This window comes from Microtus ochrogaster, chromosome 24 (assembly GCF_000317375.1).
Source record: "Microtus ochrogaster isolate Prairie Vole_2 chromosome 24, MicOch1.0, whole genome shotgun sequence".
Classification (NCBI taxonomy): Eukaryota; Metazoa; Chordata; class Mammalia; order Rodentia; family Cricetidae; genus Microtus; species Microtus ochrogaster.
In genome coordinates this window covers 354,472-376,713 of record NC_022024.1, presented here as the reverse complement: position 1 = coordinate 376,713, position 22,242 = coordinate 354,472, and the positions used below count along the sequence as shown (strand labels likewise).

Sequence of the window (22,242 nt, the reverse complement as noted above, 5' to 3'; positions counted from 1 at the left end):
CTCCTGAGTGCTGGGATTAAAGGCGTGCGCCACCACCGCCCGGCAATAATAATTAATTCTGTCAGTTAACTGCATTCAAATGGCAGGCTTTTATTTTATTTTTGAGACAGGGACTCACAACCTTGCCTAGAAATTGCAATTTTCCTGCCTCTCCCTCCTAAGTGATGGAATTACAGAGTGTCCTACTATGCCTGACTTTGGGTGATTTCTACCAGGATATCTCCTGGAATTATAGTCACAGCGAACTAAAGAAAGTGTGGGACTCTTTCATTAACAGGACTCCCCTGCTTGTGTGTATTTTCCTAGTTTTCTATGAGAGACACGTGTTTTTCAAGACAAGGTTTTTCTGTGTTACTGTCCTGGCTGTCCTGGAACTCACTTTGTAGACCAGGCTGGCCCCGAACTTACAGAGATCCTCCTGCCTCTGCCTCCAGAGCACTTGGATAAAAGGCGTGTGCCACAACCGCCAGGCTGGGATGTTGGCATTTATCTAACCGCCAGAAATCCTGATTCAGCTTGAGCTCATTTCTAGACATAAGGAGGGCCTAAGACCTAATACTCTGAGATGCTGGAGCAGGTATCTTCATACCTTAAAATTATTATTATTACCATTATTAATTTTGTTATTTTATAATTGTTATTATTAAAGTCAGGGTTTTATTCTTAGTCCAGCCTGGCTTCAAACTCATGGTGATCCTCCTGCCTCAGCCTCCCAAATGCTGGTATTATAGGAGTAAGCTTATGCATTGCTTTTCGATTTTTAAAAAGACGGCTGGTTCCGTAAAGGAAAAATAAATAACTATGACAGGAAACAGCTTCAAAATCCATTCACTGAGAGTACACCACAAGCCCTCGAAATAGGCCGGCTCCTACGGAGCTTCGCGGAACTCCAAGGAACGCCACACTCCACCAGAATCCAGGCGACCGGCTTCTGACTTCCCAGCAGGACGCCCCCCAGACCACGTCCACAAATGACTCTCGGGGCAACGCGCCAAGCCCCGCCCCTTCCCGCCCAGCCGGCACCGCCCAGCCACGCAGTCACGCACTGGCACTTCTGCGCCTGCGCCCACTGGGCCTGAGGCTGTGGACGGAAATCGCGCAGGCGCCAAGTGGGAACGCTGTTTCTGCCTTCCCATTACTTTTCGCAGGGGCTGGCTTATCCAGGGCATGCTTCCGGGTCGAAGGGTTTGCTTCCGGAGAGCGGGAAGGCTGAAACGTGCTGGCCGGGTTGCAATCGAGTTTGCAACGTTCTAGGTGGAGGAGGTCGCAGCTATGGACAGGTCAGTCCTGGTGGGGACGCCTGGGCCAAAACTTGTGGCTCTCGCCTGTTGGCGGGACGACGTAGGTGAAACCAGCTCCGCGGGGAGCGGAGGAGGAGCCGAGGGATGGCCATTCTTTCCTTCCTTCTCCCGGCCGGGGATTTGCCTCCTCCTGGACGAAAGGCCTCTAGGAGTCGGGGGAACCCGGATGCAGAGGTGCAGGTCCCCCACGTTCCACGCCCGTGGCTCCGGGGTCTCTGCGGCGCTCTCTCCCAGCCGTACAGCATTCGAAATGCGAAGTGAGCAGTCCGAGGTCACAGCCAGTAGTCAGCAATGCTTGACATCTCAGTACAGACTTTGAGAGCGATTTTATTGTGGTTATTAATTCATATAGATTTTACATAGGTAGATGTCACTGTGATCAGCCTAGACTTTTAAGGGCCAGCACCAGGTAGTTGATTCTCTCATGTGATCACCCTATAGTTATGCTTGCCTGCGACAAAGATGGGTTATTCAAACCCCTTGGCATCGGGGAGTGAAGACGCTGTGTTATATTGTACTGCGAGAAAATAAGCGAAGGGGACGTTAAATTCTCCTGGCACAGGAGAATCAGGGAAACCTGTCAGAGGTAGTCATTTGAGTAAATATTATTAATACTGAAAACATTGTGCTAGGTTTATTTTGGTGTGTTCCTTAAGATTTAAATAGTTCATTTTGTTTTGCTGGAATCTCCAGCTCATCCCTGCTTGATCGTGCCACTCCTCCCTCCCCAAACCCGGTCCTCTGAGGAAAACCACCAAGCGGCAGCTACTCCCCTGAGAATGCCAGGCCCCCAATGCCTGCCCAAAGAGTTTTCATTGGGCATAAACTCAGCTTTTGGAGCACACATCATCACCCCGGCTCCTACAGAGTATTTAAGCCCCCTCCTTCAGAAAGGCTATGTGATTTCTCTTCTGCCCCCTTCATCTCTGGGTGCTGGAAGTTCCCCTTGGAGTGCTTTGCCCAGTAACCCTGGTCTTTTACTTTTTATTTGGCTTGATTGCAGTCGTATGAGGACCTCACTGCCATCCTTTTGTCAGAGAACAGTGAGCCTGGAATAGATTAAGGACCCAAGTTACCAGGCTGGGCATGTAACTCAGTGTTCTCACTCTGTATCCAGGTTGGCCTGGAACTTCCTATGTAGTTCAGTTTAGATTGCAGGTGAGAGTCTGACCTAACACCTACCCGTGGTCACGCAGCTAACTCAGCACTGTTTTAGAGACTGTGCAATCTTTACAGAGAATTCTTCAGTTAAGCAGCCCTTTGATCTACGGGACGAAAGATTTGCCTTCATGAAGCAGATGTTGTAGTACAGATTTCAGGTTCTGAAATAACTGCCTAGGAAACAGACCATTGTGGTACGAGAAAGTGAAGGAGGGGGCTCATAGCTGAGCATTCAATGGGATTTGGTAGAGTGATCAAGACTTAGAAATAGGGTATTCCTGCCAAAACATTTAAGGCTTGACTGATGGAGTGACCTGTCTCCTGACTGACTCAGGATCCTTTGCTCTAAATACTGTCTAAGAGCTTAATTATGCCATTTTAGGAGTATCTTCGGGGAGATGTCGTCCCCTGTGATCCGGGAGGCAGAAGTGACACGGACTGCAAGAAAGCAAAGTGCTCAAAAAAGAGTCTTAAGTATCCTTTGTATTTTAAGAATTATACAAATTGCAGAATGCTTTGACTCAGTGTTGCAGGATTTTGTTTGAGGCATTAAAACTTAACTGTGGTAAAATCGGTGATAGCCTTTCACGGGTGTTTTACTTGATGGCTTTATGCTCTCAGTGGACTTAGTGCATTAGGGTTTCTGTTTCTCTGACTAGTATGTCATTGTAGCCAACTAATAGTCAGTACATGTTAATCTACTTCCAACCTGGGAATTTAATGGCAGAGGGAATTAATAGCTGTGTACACAGGAGAGGTGGTAGCTATAAAATTCTTTGTTCTTGAAGAAAGGTATTCATGCATCTTGTGTAGTAAATCTTTGGTTACCATTACTGATTTTTTTCCCTCCACATAAAAAATTTTCCTTAATTCTTCCTAAGTTCAGTCTAACCAAGATGAAAATTTTGGTAACACTACACCAAGAAGCCAAATGATTCCTCGAACTCCAAGCTCATTTCGACAACCTTGTAAGATTCTTGTTTCTGCTTTTAAATTATTTAATAGTCATAATACCAGCTAACATTTATATAATTTACATAATAAGATATGTAGCTACAGTATCAGGAAGCATAAATAATAATTACAGTTATCTGAACTCTTGTGAGCAAGGACTGTATTTGTTGTTGTTGTTGTTGTTGTTTCAAGACAGGGTTTCTCTGCAGCTTTGGAGCCTGTCCTGGAACTAGCTCTTGTAGACCAGGCTGGCCTCGAACTCACAGAGATCCACCTGCCCTGCCTCCCGTGTGCTGGAATTAAAGGCATGTGCCACCGCTGCCCAGCCGCAAGGACTGTATTTTATATCAATACATAGTAATAACATGTTGTTACCTACTTTTCCAAGCTAGAAGGTGGACTGGAGAAGCCAGTGTGAGAGGGTGCTGTTACTTACTAGACAATGAAAACAGAGTTCAGACATCAGGCGGTTTGCTCTGAAGTCCAGGCCCACTACACTGTATACCTCACTGTGCTCTCTGAAGTCAGACGAGGAAGGACCTGCTGACTGGCACCTCCTCGGTTTTTCTAATTTTAAGTCTGCGCAGTTACTTTCATATTGAAAATACCTTTTATTTCTATGTATAGGTGTTTTGTGTTTATGTAATATAGGTGCATGTATATATGCATGTTCCTGTGTTTGTCTGGGGGAGTATGTGTGCCTGCGGTTGAACCTTGGGTATTATTCCCCAGGAGCGGGCCAGCCTTTTTTTGTTTTGTTTTTTTGTTTTGTTTTTGTTTTTTTGTTGTTGTTGTTTTGCAAGCTCTTGTAGACCAAGCTGGCTTCGAACTCACAGAGATCCGTCTGCCTCTGCCTCCCAAGTGCTGGGATTAAAGGCGTGTACCACAGCTTGGCTTGATTTATTGCTTTTATTTTCCACTTTTTTCTTTTTCTTTTTTCTTTTTTGGTTTTTCAAGACAGGGTTTCTTTGTGTAATAACTCTGACTGTCCTGTGACTCACTATGTAGACCAGGTTGGCCTCAAACTCAAAGAGATCCACCTGCCCCTGCCTCCCAAGTGCTGGGATTAAAGCTGTGTGCCTCCCCACCTGGGCTTTCTGATTTATCTAGACTGTCTGACTGGAACTCTGGGTCTTCCTGTTTCCTCTCCCCAACCTTACCTGGGTGTTAAGGATCACACTCAGGCCCTCAGCACTTTACTGACTGAGCCCCTTTGAAAAGGATATTTTGTTGCTCATTTCCTTGCTTTGTGTTGATGATATCCTGACCTTTCCCTTGTAGTTACTCCACCAAACCGAAGCTTACTAAAACACCCGGATATTTCCTGCATTCTTGGAACAGACGGGAGGTCGCCCCGGCACACACAGTCTTCTGGGTTCTTGGGAAATCTGTCCATGGTATGTGTAAATAAGTGTACCTTAATACTTGGCTTAAAAGCCTTTTTTTTAAATATTTATTTATTTATTTATTATGTATATAATATTCTGTCTGTGTGTATGCCTTCAGGCCAGAAGAGGGCACCAGACCCCATTACAGATGGTTGTGAGCCACCATGTGGTTGCTGGGAATTGAACTCAGGACCTTTGGAAGAACAAGCACTGCTCTTAACCACTGAGCCATCTCTCCAGCCCTTAAAAGCCTTTTAATGAAAGTTGAAGTTATATTCATCAGGAAAGGTTGTGTGGAGTGGCATAATTGGGTTGACATTTGAACAAAATCAAACATTGGGATATGTCATTTTCCAGAAGGAAATGACAGCAGTGTCATTTAGATATAGGTAAAATACCTGAATCTGGCTGTTTGCTAACCAGATGAAATGTGTCTAAAACTGTTGATGGCAGTTTAAAGCCAAACCCTGTCTTGTTGGTGGTTTTGTTATTCTAAGACAGCTCTCACAAAAATGTTTGTTTAACAACAGGGGTTTTTTGGGGGGGTTGGGGGGAATGGGTTAGGGGGTGAGACGGTTTTTCTGTAGCTTTGAAGCCTGTCCTGGAACTAGCTCTTGTAGACCAGGCTGGCTTTGAACTCAGAGACCCACCTGTCTCTGCACCCGAGTGTTGGGAGTAAAGGAGTGTGCCACCACCACCTGGCTGTTTTAAATTACAAAGAAGCCTGAAGAGGTGGCTCAGTGGGATGATAACTGCTTGCCTCACAAGCTTAGGACATGAATTCAGATCCCCAGCACTATTGTAAAAGTTGTGTGTGCCAACACCGCAACCCTAGAACTGGAGGCTTTGGGGTATGGGTGCATGGGAAGAGACAGTGGGACCTGGAATCCACTGCCAGCCAGTCTGGCTAAAACAGTGAGCTGCAGATTTAGGGAAAGACCCTATCTTAAAATGAGGTGACGAGCGAGGGGATGGCAGTCTCTCCTGTAATCCCAGCACTGGAGACAGATGGCTGCAGAGTGAGTTCCAGGACAGCAGGTCTACACAGAGAAACTCTATCTCAAAATGAAACGAAACAAAACCCAAAACAGGAAAGTGACTATTACAAGATGAGAGTCATCATAAGGAAGAAGAAGAATCCGCCTGTGGGCTCGGACGGTAGGCAGTTTCTGAATTGAACTGAATTAGTGGACCCCCACCTGCGTCTGCCTCTGAATTGGTTCTTGACTTTTGTCAAGAAAATCCACTTCTCCATGTGTGGTGACCGGAGTGGTCTGTGTTGTGAAAGTACAAGAAAAGCTAAGCTGTGGTTTTCTGTTCAAGACAGAAGAGAACACTTTAGGGAAGGACGAGACAGTGTCTAGGAATCACTCTGGCGCGGTATGGAAACAGCAGAAGACATGTTATATACACTGTAATGTGTGGTGGCTTCTCCTGGTTATTGAATATACCAGCTAGGGAAATATGCATTGTGTTGAAAAAGGAAACAAAAATTATGCTATATTAGTGGACTCTTAATGGATATTTAATTACAGAATCAAAATTGTTCTGTCTTTGGCATTGTAGTTTATTAAATAGGCATGGAGATTTTATGCACATAGGAAGTTTTCTGGACTAGTTATTTCCTGAAGGGTAGTTTTTGCCTTTTAACTTTTCTTTGTTAGAAGTTAGACTCATCTCCTCCCCGCCCCCTTTTGGGAATCAGAGCCGGGGTCTCAACGGTGGTGTATGCCTGATATAGGGTCTCAACGGTGGTGTATGCCTGATATCCCAGCGCTTTGGGGATAGAGTCAAGAGGGTCAGAAGTTCAAGGTCATCCTTAGCAAATAATGCTTGGAGGTGGGCTTGAGCTACCTCAGACCTGTTGTTGTGGCCAGGCAGCAGTGGTGCACACCTTCAATCCTAGCACTAGGCAGGCGGATCTTTGTGAATTCAAGGCCAGCCTAGTCTACAAGAGCTAGTTCCAGAACAGGCTCCAAAGCTACAGAAAAACTGTCTCACCCCCTAACCCCACCCCCACCCCCCAAAAAACCCTGTTGTGAAAACAAACATTTTTTAAAAGCTAAAAGAATTATCCTCAGATATTGGTATGGGGAGATGGCTCAGATGAAAATGGTGTATAGACATGCATGCAGGCAAAACATCCAAACACATAAAATATAAAGTAAAGAAAACTTGAAGCTTCTTTAATAAGATTATAGTCTTTTGAAGTAAAACATGTAAGGTGGGAGGGGACTATATTCATTATTATTTGCTTATTTAGTGACAGTAGGCTTATTCCTTATTCCTTTATTTGTTTAATTTTTAAGGTAACTAATCTGGATGACAGTAACTGGGCAACAGCATTCTCATCCCAGCGTTCAGGGTTCTACACAAACTTGGAGCCCCACAGTGTAACCGAGGACGTAAACCTAAGTGCCGTTATGTTACGTGAAGACGACCCTGGAGAGGCTGGTAAACGGCTTTGAGATTTAAGTAGCTTATTACTTCACTGAGATCAAGAAAAACTATTTTTGAACATCATCAAAATGTTTTTTTTTTAAATATTTATTTATTTATTATGTACACACTATATGTTTGAATATATGTCTGTAGGCCAGAAGAGGACACCAGCCCTCATTACAGATGGTTGTGAGCCACCATGTGGTTGCTGGGAATCGAACTCGGGTCCTTTGGAAGAGCAAGCAGTGCTCTTAACCACTGAGCCATCTCTCCAGCCCCCAAAATGTTTTTTTTTTGTTACTGTTGTTGTTTTGGTATGTATGTATGTATTTATTTATTTATTTATTTATTTATTTTGCTGGGCATAGTGCTATAGGCCTATAATCCAGGCAAACGCAGGTGAATCTCTGTGGGTTTGAGATTAGCCTAGTCTATGTAGCAATCCAGCCTGGGCTACATAGTGGAGGAACTCTGTTTCATCAGCGCTTACTCGCGCGCGTTCTCTCTCTCTCTCTCTCTCTCTCTCTCTCTCTCTCTCTCTCTCTCTCTCTCTGTGTGTGTGTGTGTGTGTGTGTGTGTGTTTTAATTTGATTTAGGTAGCTTAAAAAAACAAATACGGTCTTGCAAAATTCTGGACACTAAGAAGTCTACAGTGAAGCATTGCAAGGTCAGATCCTTTAAGGCCTGCTTCTTTCCTTGGCTCGCAGGTCCCTTTCCTCCCTCATCTTTCTTGGTCCTCCTCCTATTGTATAGTTTTGTTAAGGTAATTAGTCACTGGTGTCTTTATTTTTTAATGTGTTTGGATGTTTTGCCTACATGTATGTCTTTGCACCAGTTGTGTACCTGTGGAGTACCTGTGGAGGTCAGAAAAGAGCATTTTATTTCCTGGGACTGGAGTATACAGGTGGTTATGAGCAGCTGTGTGGATGCTGGAGCTTGAATCGAGCCCTATAGAAGAGCAGCCAGCTTTGCTTTCTTAACTGCTGAACCATCTCTCCAGCCCCTGTTGTGAGAAGATGGAGAGCCTTGTCTTAGTGCTCATTTTGAATCTTGCCATTTTAATACAAATAGCAGACCAGTAGATTGCTAGTCAGTTCTCATCTTTATTGTGTGTCACTTGGAGAACTCCTCTTTATTTTTTGTTTAGATTTAAAGCTAGCATTGTTTTTTTTTGCTTTTTTTTTTTTTTTTTTGGTTTTTCGAGACAGGGTTTCTCTGAAAAGCTAGCATTGTTGATATGTTTGAATCCGAGGCAATGATCTTGGTTTTCAGGTGGTATTATAACTTGCTAGTTTGGGTTGGTTATTCCTCTTCCCCATGGGAATGTTTTTGCTTATAGAGCCTATACTAAGCATGAATATGTGGTGTTTTCATCTTTACCTTTATCGTAACTAGCACAGATGATAAACACTGATTCCTGTCATGGCCATTAAATTGTTAGGATAATTATTCCCATTTTAGAAGAAAGGAAACTGCTACCCGAAGAGATGACTTGCTTGACAGCATTTGGCCAGGCAGTGGTGACACCAGGCGGGAACTAAGCAGTTTGATTCCAGAGCATATATGGTAGCCACAGCGTCCGTGTAGTATTTCCAAGTAGTGTATATGTTGAGTGACTCAGAAATAGTTTCCATTTATAGATACAGCAGTTCCATTTAAAGACCGACTTTAAATATCATACAGGTAGTATCTGATGGTCTGCCTTTCCCCCATTAGAGCATGCTATATGTGCTGCCCTCACTCTCGGCTTCGGTCCTCACTCTGTGGCTTTGTAGTTATACACTTAAAATATATTCAGATATTCTGAAATTTGACACCCCCTCCCTTTTGGTAATAATTGAAAATGCGGGAAATTCTAGGACAGACTTTGGGTTCTTTGAGAAGATATAAGAAAATTAAAAGTATATAAGCTGGGTTATATAATTAATTTAAATTTGTACATCAGTATAAGAGGAGTAAAAAGGCAGTTGATGAAAATGTACGTTTGATAAGGAGTTAATGTTCAAAATATATATAGAACTCCTAGCTGGGTGTGGCTCACACCTATAAATCCCAGCACTCTTCATGCTGAGACAGGAGGATCTCTGTGAGTTCAAGGTTATCATGAGCTACGGAGTGAAACTTCAGAATCCACACACAAAACAGCTTTTCTAGCTCAACAACAAGACATCAGTTCAGTGCAATGAAGATCTAGTGTCAAATCCCCTGTGTGACCCAACATTAGGAGGGACAAGCAAAAATAAGAGTTTAAGGCCAACCTTGACTATGTAGCAGAATTGTGACAGCTTGGGTTACATGAAACTTAAACACCATTAACAAAAATATAATAAATCGGTGCTGGGTGTGGTGGCCGGCGTGTTTAATCTGCGCACTCAGCAGACAGAAGCAGAGGTGGGTCTGAGTTTAAGGCTACACAGTAACTGATCTACATAGAAAGTTCCAGGCCAGCCAAAGCTACCTAGTGAGCCTCTCTCAAAAAGTGTGGTGTGGTGTGGTGTGGTGTGGTGTGGTGTGGTGTGGTGTGTGTGTGTGTGAGGGGGGGGGACCAAACTCAGGAAATAACAACTGCTAGTAAAAATGGAGAAATCTAAACATACTGAGGCCCTTGAGCACCATAGCACATCCCTATAGTCCAGCACTTCAGAGATAGAAGCAGGAGGATTCTTACATGTGTGGGGCCAGCTGGGCTACAGGAGATGCTGCCTTGGGGAATTATAGTATGCTCCACTTTCATGAGGTACTTAAAGTGGTTACACTACAGAGACTAAGAAGATGATGGTTACCAGGGGAAATCTGGGTTGGAGGGCTACTGATTATTTAGTTACAGAGTTACATTTTGTGAAAAGAAGAGTTCTATGGATGGGTGTTGGTGGAGGCAGCACCACAATGGGTGTAGCAGCAAGCTGCTTGGCCACCCTGTTCCTTTCCTGGCCATCCAGATCCCTGAAATAATCACACAGAAACTGTATTAATTCAATCATTGTTCTAGCCTCTTACATATTAATTTAACCCATTACTATTAATCTGTATATCGCCACATGACTGTGGCTTACCAGTTCTGTCTTGCTGCTTCCAGGGCTCCATGGCTTCTCTCTGACTCCGCCCTTCTTTCTCCCAGCAGTCAGCCTAGCTTTCCGTGCCTAAGTTCTGCCTTGCTATAGGTTCAAAGCAGCTTTTTTTATTCATTAATGGTAATCACAGCATACAGCGGGAAATCCCACATCAAATAGGAATGTACACACTTTAAAAAAAAGTTAAAAAAACTTTGTAAAGTTTTTGTTGTTTGTTTTGTTTTTGAGACAGAGTTATCTCTGTGTAACTCTGGCTGTCCTGGAACTCCCTTTGTAGACCAGGCTGGTCTTGAACTCAGAGATCCACCTGCCTCTGCCTCCTGAATGCTGGGATTAAAGGTGTGTACCACCACTGCCCAGCTAAAGACTTGTAATTTTTTTTAAAAAATTGTATGTGTGTGAATGTTTTGCCTATGTGTATGTGTGTGCACCACATGAGTGCTTGGTGTCCTTGGAGTTCAGAAGAGGGCATTAGATACCTGGAACTGCAGTTACAGATAATTGTGAGCGTCTGTGTGGTGTGGCTTCTGGAAACCAAACCTGGGTCCTCTGTAAGGACAGCAAGTCCTGCTGACCACTGAGCCATCTCTACAGCCCCGAGTCACTAGTTCTTGAAAATACAGTTGTGCTGGAGGGAGGGAACAGACTTATAGCTGTTTTTATGGTTTGAAACCAGTAGGATTCCTTAAAATATGTCACTCACTGTTGGTTCCTTTTTGTCTTGTTATTTTAGCATCCATGAGTATGTTCTCTGATTTCCTGCAGTCTTTCTTGAAGCACTCTTCAACCACAGTTTTTGATCTTGTAGAAGAGTATGAAAATATCTGTGGTAGTCAGGTAACTATTTCCATTCCATGGTTCAGTGCTTGTCTTGTATGTTATCCTGCTAATTCCTTTTCTGTGCTTCTCGGGTGCATGGTGGAGGGCAGGGAAACCGGTCAGAGGACCTCTGCTTTTTACGTATTCCAGGTCCATACAAGATTTATTTGGAGGAAAAGAGAAATCAGCTTCTTAAAAAGAAAAGTTTGAGGCTGGAGAGCCAGCTCGTTTAGTTAAAGGCTGACTGTAATCACGGAGGTCTGAGTTCAGATCCCCAGCACCCAGTGGCACTTAGCTGTGGAGAGCAACGAGGAGAGATAGACACACCCAGGAGGCTTGGTGGCCATCAAGTATAGCCAAAGAACAGCTCCAGGTTCAGTAAAGACCCTGTCTCACTAAATAAGAGAACAATGAAGGGACCTGTTTCCCTTTGCACACACACGCACACCACATATACACAGGTGAGTGCACAGTCCACAATGTACAAAGAACTCTTAAAATTCAACCGTACAAAACAAAGCAGCTAAATTAATAATGGTCAGAAGATGGGGACAGACAGCTAAGCAAAGAAGAAACACCAGATAAGCGTGTGTAGAGAATGTTTATGCCGTTAAATAGCAAGGGGGAAGCTGCAGCCTTTTAAAATGGTGAAACTCTTGAAGATAGGCCTGAAGAGATGGTTCATCAGTTTAGAGCACTGAAGTTCATTTCCCAGCACCTCCATGGTGGCACACAACTGCCTGTAACTGTAGCTCCAAAGGATCTAATAGCCTCTGACCTCCTTTAGCACCTACGTACAGGTGGTACCCATAACTCACAGCGGCACACATGCATACACACGTTAATATTTGGGAAACAGTCCAAAATATACCACTCAAGTGAGCGTGTGAAGCAGCAGGAACTCCCCACTCTTCCATGGGAATGCATGGTGGTACAGCCACAAGAGGAAACAGTCAGGTGGCTTCTTGCAAAGTTAAATGTGGTCTTAGAACCTAAGGCAGCACCAGTATAATCTTTGGTATTTATTCAAGTGAATTTAAAGTGTGCCTACACAAAAGCCAGTACACAGATTGGAGGCAGCTCTGTTCATACAGACGTAGATGCAACCAGGATGTCATTTAGTTGTGAATGAATCAAACATCCAGAAAATGGAATTTCATTCCGTGGAGAGATGAGTTCTCTAGTCACGAAGAGACACAGAAACCTTAAATACAGTCTGTTAAGTGAAAGAAGCCTGTCTAAAAAGCTGTATGACATGATTCGAACTGTGTGATAGTCTGGAAAGGCACAGTAAGATCATGTCAGGATTGGTGGCTGCCAACGGCTTAGCGAGGCAGGAAGGAGAGAAGCTGTTCTCTGTGGTACTGTAACAGTGGATGCATCTCATTAGACATTTCTCAAAGCCCAGGGATGCCACCATATGTGAGTCCTAATGTAAACTGTGAGCTTTGGGCTGAGAGATTGACTAATGGTAATAATGCACCCCCCCATTGCAAGACCTGATAATGAGGTGGTCCTGCAATGTGGGAGCAGTATTGGGTTCCCTAGCTTTTGTTCGGTTTTATAAATAAGAAAAAACTTCAGAAAAGTGGAATGTTGGCATGGGAAACAGCCCAGCCAATAAAGTGCTTGTTGTGCCAGTGTGAGGCCCTGAGTTCAGCACATGGCCGAGGTGTGGTGTGAAGAGGATGCCAGGATAAAGGCAGCTGCATTACTGGCTGCCTGGCCAGCTTAGCTGGGCAGTGATCTCTAGGTTCAGGAAGACACAGTCTTCTCAAAAATTATGGTGGAAAACTGGGTCTGGTGACACACGCCGTTAATTCCAGCACTTGGGAGGTAGCAGCAAGCTGATCTCTGAGCTCAAGGCCAGCCAGGGTTACATACTGAGACCCTGCCTCAGTAAATAAAGTGAGAATGTTAGAGACACTCTAGATCGACTCCACCTGCACAGACATGGAAATGTACAGCACACACACCTGCACTCCAAAAATCAGGACAATGGTAGCCAGGATATCTTTTAACATTTAGTAGTTTCAAACATTCTTTTATTTTATGAAAGGGAGCGTTTGTGTGGAGGTCAAAGGACGACTTGTGGGAGTCAGTTCTTCTGTGTGGGTCAGGCCGTTAGGCTTGGCATCAGACACTGTTTCCAAATAGACCATCTGTCTCAATGAGCCCTCAATTGAGGGTTCAATAAATGAACACTCTACAGATGATGCTTTTCCCAAAGGGCGGGTAAGTCAGTGTGACTCTGTTTCCTAATGAGGATGCCCTGTTTCGCAGTGCTCCTGCATGGATCATTCGCCACTTTACACAGGGTTCCTTGCTTCCAGGCCTTCACCTTCCTCAAACACTTTGTGTCTTTCCAGGGAAATATTTGTATAGTTTTCATTAATTCTCTTCTGCCTCAGTTCCAGGATGGATTCCAGTCACCAATTAGAGAAAGGAGGAACTTTTGAAGTTTTGTTTAGAAATAACACGTTTTGGTACCAATCATTAAGAAAATTGTTTCTTGGTTTGTTACATGTCCTAAATTTTTCAGACATAATTTTAAGATAGTAATTTTTACTGGTTTATATGATTTTATAAAGTATAAATTTAACTTATCCTGGGTAGATATGTGGAGAGAAAAAAATATATACTTGTGGTTACTGATGTTGAATCTAAAATTTACAAAAGTAAGTTCTAGGACAGCCTGGGCTGTTAGAGAGAAACCTTGTCAGGAAGGAGGCTAGGGGGTTGTATATCTATAAACTGCACAGCATTCCTGTTAGCACTCTGTAGTAACTAGTAACTGTACTAACTAGTCAGGAAGGAGGCAAGGGGGGATTGTATGTCTATATACTGCAAGGCATTCTTGTTAGCACTCTGTAGTAACTAGTAACTGTACTAACTAGTCAGGAAGGAGGCGAGGGGGTTGTATGTCTATATACTGCATGACATTCTTGTTAGCACTCTGTACTTAAACACAAAGATACTAGTAACAGTCTCTTTACATCTGTGTTTTCAATTTAGGTGAATATACTGAGTAAAATAGTGAGCCGAGCAACCCCTGGACTGCAGAAGTTTTCAAAGACAGCCAGTATGCTCTGGCTTCTTCAACAAGAGATGGTCACATGGAGGCTGCTTGCGTCTTTGTATAGGTAAAGTTGTGTAGAGCTCGTAAGTGAAATGAGCATAAGGTGACAAGCCAATTAGGCAAATTAACTTAAATTTAGTGAGAGATATGTTTTGATAGGTTTGCTAATCTTGAGATTTATCATTTCTAGTACTTTAGGTGTCGAGAGTCATTAATGAAAAGGGGGCCTACCAGGACATAAAGCTGGTAGCTATAGAATAAATCAGTCTTCGGCCATACAAAGTAATATACTCCTGTAGTCTCAGGAGGCCATGGCAGAAGGATCGAAAGTTTGAGGCATGCGGAACCAATGCAGAAAGCAGGGAGAGACTTGTGGCTTTGGTTATATTATGAAATATTGAAAGAAAACCATGATTAATTTTGCCATATGGCCTTAGCAGGTGCCTTAAAGGCTACAGTAGTAGCTACAGTTTTGTCACGATTAGGTTAATCATATGTCTACTACTACATCTAGTAAATTAAATGTGGTGATTAAGTTATTTGGCAGCTTATTTGTTTCTGCCTAGTAGAGTGTGGAACAGCTTAAAAGGCAATTTCATACAGATGTGTAAAATCTTTTTCACTTTGTATCATTTTCCCCAGAGACAGAATACAGTCTTCATTAGAAGAGGAAAATATGTTTGCAGTTGCTGTAAGTTTCCCATTAATTTTCTTCCATTAGGGGTGCTTACAGTTAGATGATTGGATTTTCAACCCTCCTTTTGCATTTCCCATTTTAAAAAATTTAAAAGTATGTAAAAGACACTCAAAGTAATCAAATATTCATATTTGTGGGTAAAGGTAAAAGTTCTCTTTTATCCCTTTACTTCTTTAACGTCATAACTTGGTTTGTGTCGTCGTATGTTTTCTGGCTACTCATGTATAATTTGGTTTGTTTTTTGTCTTGCTGTTTTGAGACAAGGTCTAGATGGCCTCAGAGTCACCATCCTGTTGTTGGGATTGTGGTGTGCACCGTCACCCCACACAGTCTTTATTGTTTAAATTCCGTTACTTCCTTATTCGTGAGCACTTTTGAGACAGTCTCCGAAGTATAAGCTGGCATAGTACTGTCTGTGGGGGACCTTGAACCGATCTTGGTCTTCAGCTCAGAACTGCTGCAGCCTCAGCAGCCCCAGCAGCCCCAGGCCTTACACATGCTCGGCAAGTGCCCTTCCCTGCGGCGCTGCATCGCATCCCAGCTCACAGTTCTCTTGTTTGTTTTTGAAAATTTGTTAATAATAAATGTGTATGATACTTCTAATAATTTTATATGGGACTATTTTTTTTCTGTCCCTTAACCTCTTATTTTTATTTGTATATAAAGATATAAATGTATCATAACTGTTTGAGATATTTTACTTCTCTAGAGGAAAATATCTCATTTTAATATGTGAGTTCTCAGTCACTGGGGAGAGGGAAGTTTTGTTTGCTAATAGTTTGAATGGGGACTAGGTACAGTCAGTGGTCTGCTAATAGTTGAAAGGGGACTGGATATGGTTTTGGGTTCTGGTATGTTTAGGGATCAGATCTGCTGCTGCTGTCCCTCTACCTACCCCAGAGCTATAGCCCCAGCCTCTGTTTTTGTTTTTACTTTTGACATAAAGTATAGTTATTGTAGCCCAGGCTACAAATACTTTAAATTATTTTATAATTTTATGCATTTTTGCCTGCATACTTATCTACGCACTATGTGTGCTTGGGGATTCCCTGAAACGCGTTATGGATTGTGATGAGCCACCATGTAGGAACTGCTGAGCCATCTCTCCAGACCCTGTATTCTAAATTTTAAAGCAAGTGTTGTTATTTATCAGGCATATAGTTTAACCAACTAACCTATTACATTGGTGTCATCATTTTCTTTCAATTAAAAAATTATTTTGAGATTTATTTTTATTTTATGGATTTGCCTACCATATATCTGTGTCCCACCTGTGTGTCTCGTGCCTGCTGAGGTCAGAAGAGGGTGTTGGATTCCCCTGGAACTGGGGTTAGGTTGTGAGCCCCATGTGGAGGCTGGGAATTGAACCCCAGTCCTCAGCAAGAGCAGCAGGTTCTCTTAACTGCCGAGGCACCGCTCCAGCCTCTGACTTTCCTTCAGTCAGGCTTTACTGTGCAGCTCCTGCGTATCTGGACCGCAGGGAGTCCCCACGTCGGTTTCCACAGCCTTGGGTAGCGCTTAGGTTTTATTACCTGTTAACTTCAGCTGCTCTAAATGAAAATACTTGAAAGTTCTGAAATACTTGTTTTCTGATATGGAGACGTGACTGCAGTCAGCTGTTCATATAATTTGAAGAGGGGAGCTGTTTTATAAGCTTGGATAGCCTTGAATTCTCGACTAGCCTCCTGCTTCCGCCTCCTGGCTGCTGAGATCATAGCATACTGCAGAGTGACCAGCAACCTTTCTTCTCTCTGTGTGTGCACGTCTGTGCATGCTTCTCTAAAATACCATGTCCCAGTCAGAGACAGGACTTTAAAATTTCAAGTATAACTAAATTTTAAGGTAAAAAAGTAAACAGTGTATAGTTTAAATTTTTTTTTTTATAAATAACTTAGGGAGCCAGAAGGTGGTGATGCAACCCTCAGGAGTCAGAGGAATGCAGATCTCTTAGTTGAAAGCCAGCCCGGTCTACAGATCAAATTCTAAGATAGCAGGGCTACCCTGAGAAACCCTGTCTTGAAAAACCTAAATAAATAAATAAAAGTTATAATATATATTACATATAAAGTCAGGCATGGTGATTCATGCCTTTAATACAACACTTGGGAGACAGAAACAGTCAGCTCTCCACAGTGTGCTCCAGGTCAGCCAGGGCTCCACTGAGACCATGTCTGAGAACAAAAGGAAAGCCCTGTAGAGTGGAGGTAAATGCACTTATTTGTAGCTGACGCGTCTGAAGTCTTGCGCACCCTCCTCTCTCCCCTCCTTTAACTGTTTCTGTCCCAGGCTGTCAACGCCAGCGAGAAGACAGTTGTGGAAGCGCTGTTTCAGAGGGACTCACTGGTCCGACAGAGTCAGGTGCGCTCTTCAATTATTTCTTTAAAGAAACATGGAGGAAAGGCAATGACATACGGAGTACTGCAGTTTTGTTTCTTAACTTACCTCTTTTTTTAATATCCTTTCTACTTGATTTTTTTTTAGATGTAATTAAAAGAAATTTGGGATACTGGTCTGCAACTTTTAAATAACAACCTTTGTGTTTGCAGGGACAGACTATTAAAAAATAGCATTATTCCTATAGGAAAAAATACTATCATTGGATGTTTATCTTTAAAAGTGAAAATGGTGGTTGGGAAAAGCTATTATTTGATACCAAAACTTCAGATTAAGGGTGGAAGTACTATTAAAACATATTTTAGAGTTAAAATGATCTTTATTTATTTATTTTTTTGTTTCGTTCGTAGCTCGTGGTAGATTGGCTAGAAAGTATTGCCAAAGATGAAATTGGAGAATTTTCTGATAATATTGAGTTTTATGCAAAATCAGTATATTGGTGAGTAACTAAGTGTTTAGATTTAAGAACATTTTTTATGCCAGATGTTGTAGCACATGCCTTGATTCTTTCAGAGGCAGAGGCAGATGGGTTGCTGAGTTTGAGTTTAGCCTGGTCTACAGGGGGATTTCCAGGACAGCCAGAGCTACACAGTGAGACTCTTTCTCAAAAAAAAAAAAAAAAGAAAAGAAAAGAAAGAAAGAGGGCTGGAGAGATGGCTCAGTGGTTAAGAGCATTGCCTGCTCTTCCAAAGGTCCTGAGTTCAATTCCCAGCAACCACATGGTGGCTCACAACCATCTGTAATGAGGTCTGGTGCCCTCTTCTGGCCTGCAGACATACACACAGACAGAACATTGTATACATAATAAATAAATAAATATTTAACAAAAGAAAAGAAAGAAAACGAGCAAATAAAACCAAACCAACATTAAAAAGAATGTTTTTTTATTCTTTGACAATTTCATGTATGTACTGAGAATCGGAGGAAATAAGACCTTTGGGGAAATTGTTAATAAAACTTAATGAATAAGCCAGGCATAGTGGCACATGCCATTAATCCCAGCACTCAGGAGGCAGAGACAGGTGGATTCTGTGAGTTTGAGGCCAGCCTGGTTCCAGGCCAGCCAGGGCTACATAATGAAACCCTAACTTAGGGGGAAATTAATGAATGGAAGATAGTAATGAGTCCTATCTTTGGGCAGACCGGGCAAGAGACTTAAGAGATAGAGGAAACCTGTAGTCCTAGCTGCTTGGGATGCTCAAGCAAAGGACCTGAGCCCCAGAGTTAAGGCCAGCCTGGCCAGTATAGCAAATGCCTGTCTGAAGAAAGGAGGGAGGAAGGACAAAAGAAGGAAAGAGATCAAAGGGAAAAAATCCAGTGTACACATATTCTAAATAAGAACAGCACAAAATTCCTGAAAAAGTAAAGTTTGCATAAAAGAGTATCAACAGCTCAGGAGGTTGAAGAGGGAAGTCTCTGAATTCAAGGTCAGACTGGGCTACTGAAACTCCCTCTTAAAAACAGAGAGAAGAAATAGTTCAGTAATTGTTTTTTCTGAAAGAGAAGTTGAGAGGAGGGTAAATTTACCTGATAAAGACTTTTACAACTTTTTTCATGAGCTGGTCTCCATTTCTTAAAGCTTTAGTGATACAGAACCTAAACAGGCCCCTAAACTTAAGAGATCCTTTGGTTTTTACCAAGGCATCACAACTGAGGAGCTGGATTGTGTTAACAAACTGCAGAAAAACATGTTCAAAAAGAATCACTTTGCATTGTGCCAGCCATAAATTTAACATAGGTTATAGTTCTGAATTTAAAAGCAATTCAAGATGCTTTAGATGGAAAACAGGAAGATATTATTCTAATTTGGTATTAATAAATGTTTCATGAAAACTTTTTCATCAAAATTGAAAACCTCCGGGCTAGAGAGATGGTTCAGAGGTTAAGAGCACTGGCTGCTCTTCCAGAGGTCCTGAGTTCAGTTCCAGCAACCACATGGTGGCTCACAGTCACCATAAGATCTGGTGCCCTCTTTGGCCATGCAGGCATACATGCGGGCAAAGCACTGTATACACAATAAATAAATAAAAAAGATTGGAACCTCTCATTTAAACACACAATGGATGTGGTAGTGCACTCCTTTAATTCCAACATTGAGAGGCAGAGGCAGACAGATTTCTATGAGTTTAAAACCAGTCTGGCCTACACAATGAACTCTGGGCCATTCAAGGCTGCATAGTGAGACCCTGTCTCAATAGAAAGAGAGAGACTATTAATAAGTGGGGATCCAGAGGGATGACTCTGATCAGAAGTCAGAGCGCATGTGCTCTTTCAGAACACCTGAGTTAATCTCTACCCATGTTGGGTGGTGTCTTAGGGTTTCTGTTGCTGTGAAGAGATGCCATGACCACAGAAACTCTTAGAGAAGAGAACATTTAATTGAGGTGGCAGCTTACAGTTTTAGAGGTCCATTTTCTGCATGGCGGAGAGCATGGAAGACATAGTGCTGGAGAGGTAGCTGAGAATTCTTCCTCTTGATCTGAAGGCAACAGGAAGTGGCTTGAGCACATCTGAGACCTCAGAGCCCACCTCCACAGTGACACACTTCCTCCAACAAAACCACACCTCTTAATAGTGCCAATCCCTTTGGGGGCCACTTTCTTTCAAACCACCACAGATGACTTAAAACCACCTGTAACTCCAGTCCAAAGGTCTCTGATTTACATATGGTGTACATACATAGATAAAGAAGTGAGAGCTGGTGGGCACACCAGCTGGGCTTCATAATGAGCTGCAGGTCACCCAGGGCTACACAGATATCACACTGAAAGGACTTAAACATCTGCCTCAAAAGCAGGCTTTGATTCACCGTCACTCATCAAACTGCCTTTCTGCGTTAAGGACTTGGTGCAGTTTTCTACATTTGTTGTCTTTTTCTTGTTTTCAACACACAGGTGTACTTGGGGGCAGGGAAGTGGGGTTTGTTGTTGCAATCTACAAAAAATTCAGATTGCTCCTTTAGAAACTGATATTTCTTCTTCCAGGGAGAATACCCTCCACACCTTAAAACAACGGCAGCTACTGTCTTACATAGGAAGCGTCCGTCCTCTTGTCACTGAACTGGTGAGTTCCAGGTAGGGTGGCAGCCTGAGATGAAACCCCGTGACCAGAGCAGCTCGGGAGAACGGGTTTGACTTCCACATCCATATCACTGTTCATCAGAGGAAGTCAGGGCAGGATCCTGGAGGCAGGAGCTGATGCAGTGGCCATGGAGGGAGCTGCTTCCTGGCTTGCTCCCTTTGGCTTGTTCAGCCTGCTTTTTATAGAACCCAGGACCACCAGCCCAGGGATGCCACAATGTCTGGGCCCTCCCCCATCAGTCATTAATTAAGAAAATGCCCTACAACTGTATCCTTTTTTGGGGGGAAGGGAGCCTCAAGACAGAGTTTCTCTGTAGTTTCTGTCCTGAAACTCACTCCACAGACCAGGCTGGCCTCAAACTCATAGAGATCCGCCTGTCTCTGCTTCTGGAGTGCTGGGAATAAAGGTGTGTGCCACCACCGCCCGACCTACAGCTGTATCTTGTGGAGGCATTTTCTCAATTGAGGTTCCCACCTTTTGGATAACTCTAGTTTGTGTCTCAAATTGAGATAAAACTACCCAGAACAGGAAGTGTTCTTGGAAATAAATGAAGGTTGTCTTTAAAGATAAATGATACCAAGCTGGGCAGTAGTGGCACATGCCTTTGATTCCAGCACACGGGAGGCAGAGGCAGGTGGATCTCTGTGAGTTCAAGACCTGTATGGTCTACAGAGCGAGTTCCAGGACAGCCAGGACTGTTACACAGAGAAACCCCATCTTGAAAAAAAACAGTGATATTTCCTAAGTGACATTAAAATGATTTTTGTTTGAAATTCATTGTGATTGTGTGTGCTGTTTGTTTACCGCTAAAGTCTATATTAATGCTAAATGTTCAAAAACACAAATCTTGTGATAAGTAGGAATACGTTTAGAAGTTTGCAGATTTTTGTTTGTTCATAAATCTTTGTTTTATTTATGCATCTGTGTATCTGTGTGGGTTGTGTGACCTTGTGAGTGCATGTGCCTGCATGCCTGCAGAGACCAGGACAGCCACCTGGAGTTGTAGGCAGTTGTGAGATGCTCAGCCTGGGTGCTGGGAACCAAACTCTGGTTTCTTGAACAAAACAGAATTGCCAATGTACTGGTAAGCCATCTTTCCAGCTCCGTTTTTGGTTTGGTCCCCCCCCCCCTTGAGACAGGATCTTTGTGTGGTTCAGGCTGACTTTGAACTCGAGGCCCCTCCCGATCTTTCTGAGTGTCTGGGATATTTTTACTTGTTTATAGTAACTAGTGTGTAGGGTTTTTTTTTTTTTTAAGGGGTGGATGTTGTATTTGTTTGGTTGTTTTGTTTTACACTACTGAGGATTGAGCCCATGTGCATACTGGGTAACCTCCCTACCACTGAGCTGTCTCCAGCTGCGGTTATGCTTTATATGGGGGTAATCACAGGGAGTACTTAGCAACCATGGGGAGCACTTAGTAATCCATCAGAGAGAGTACTTAGTAATCCATCAGAGAGAGTACTTAGTAATCCATCAGAGAGAGTACTTAGTAATCACAGGGAGTACTTAGTAATCCATCACAGGGAGTACTTAGCAGTCCATCACAGGGAACACTTAGTAATCACAGGGAGCACTTAGTAATCACAGGGAGCACTTAGCAGTCCATCACAGGGAGCACTTAGCAGTCCAACACAGGGAGCACATAGCAATCCATCACAGGGAGCACTTAGCAGTCCATCACAAGGAGTACTTAGTAATCCATCACAGGGAGCATTTAGTAATCACAGGGAGCACTTAGCAGTCCATCACAGGGAGTACTTAGTAATCACAGGGAGCACTTAGTAATCTATCACAGGGAGCATTTAGTAATCACAGGGAGCACTTAGTAATCTATCACAGGGAGCATTTAGTAA

General features: G+C 43.0%; 1 protein-coding gene across 3 annotated transcripts in view; it reads left to right on the top strand.

Annotated features, from left to right (window-relative positions):
• Positions 1 to 1,173: 1,173 nt before the first annotated feature.
• Positions 1,174 to 22,242, top strand: part of Nup107 (nucleoporin 107) — a 45,004-nt gene continuing 23,935 nt past the window's right edge. For all 3 annotated transcript variants that reach the window (XM_026784578.1, XM_013350278.1, XM_026784579.1), the window contains exons 1-11: positions 1,174 to 1,280; positions 2,845 to 2,936; positions 3,344 to 3,430; positions 4,698 to 4,813; positions 7,114 to 7,258; positions 11,051 to 11,154; positions 14,152 to 14,279; positions 14,858 to 14,906; positions 17,199 to 17,270; positions 17,657 to 17,745; positions 20,291 to 20,369. In XM_026784578.1, the coding sequence (XP_026640379.1) occupies positions 1,273 to 1,280; positions 2,845 to 2,936; positions 3,344 to 3,430; positions 4,698 to 4,813; positions 7,114 to 7,258; positions 11,051 to 11,154; positions 14,152 to 14,279; positions 14,858 to 14,906; positions 17,199 to 17,270; positions 17,657 to 17,745; positions 20,291 to 20,369 (969 nt within the window). In that variant the 5' untranslated portion in view covers positions 1,174 to 1,272. The remainder of the gene's footprint in view (positions 1,281 to 2,844; positions 2,937 to 3,343; positions 3,431 to 4,697; positions 4,814 to 7,113; positions 7,259 to 11,050; positions 11,155 to 14,151; positions 14,280 to 14,857; positions 14,907 to 17,198; positions 17,271 to 17,656; positions 17,746 to 20,290; positions 20,370 to 22,242) is intronic.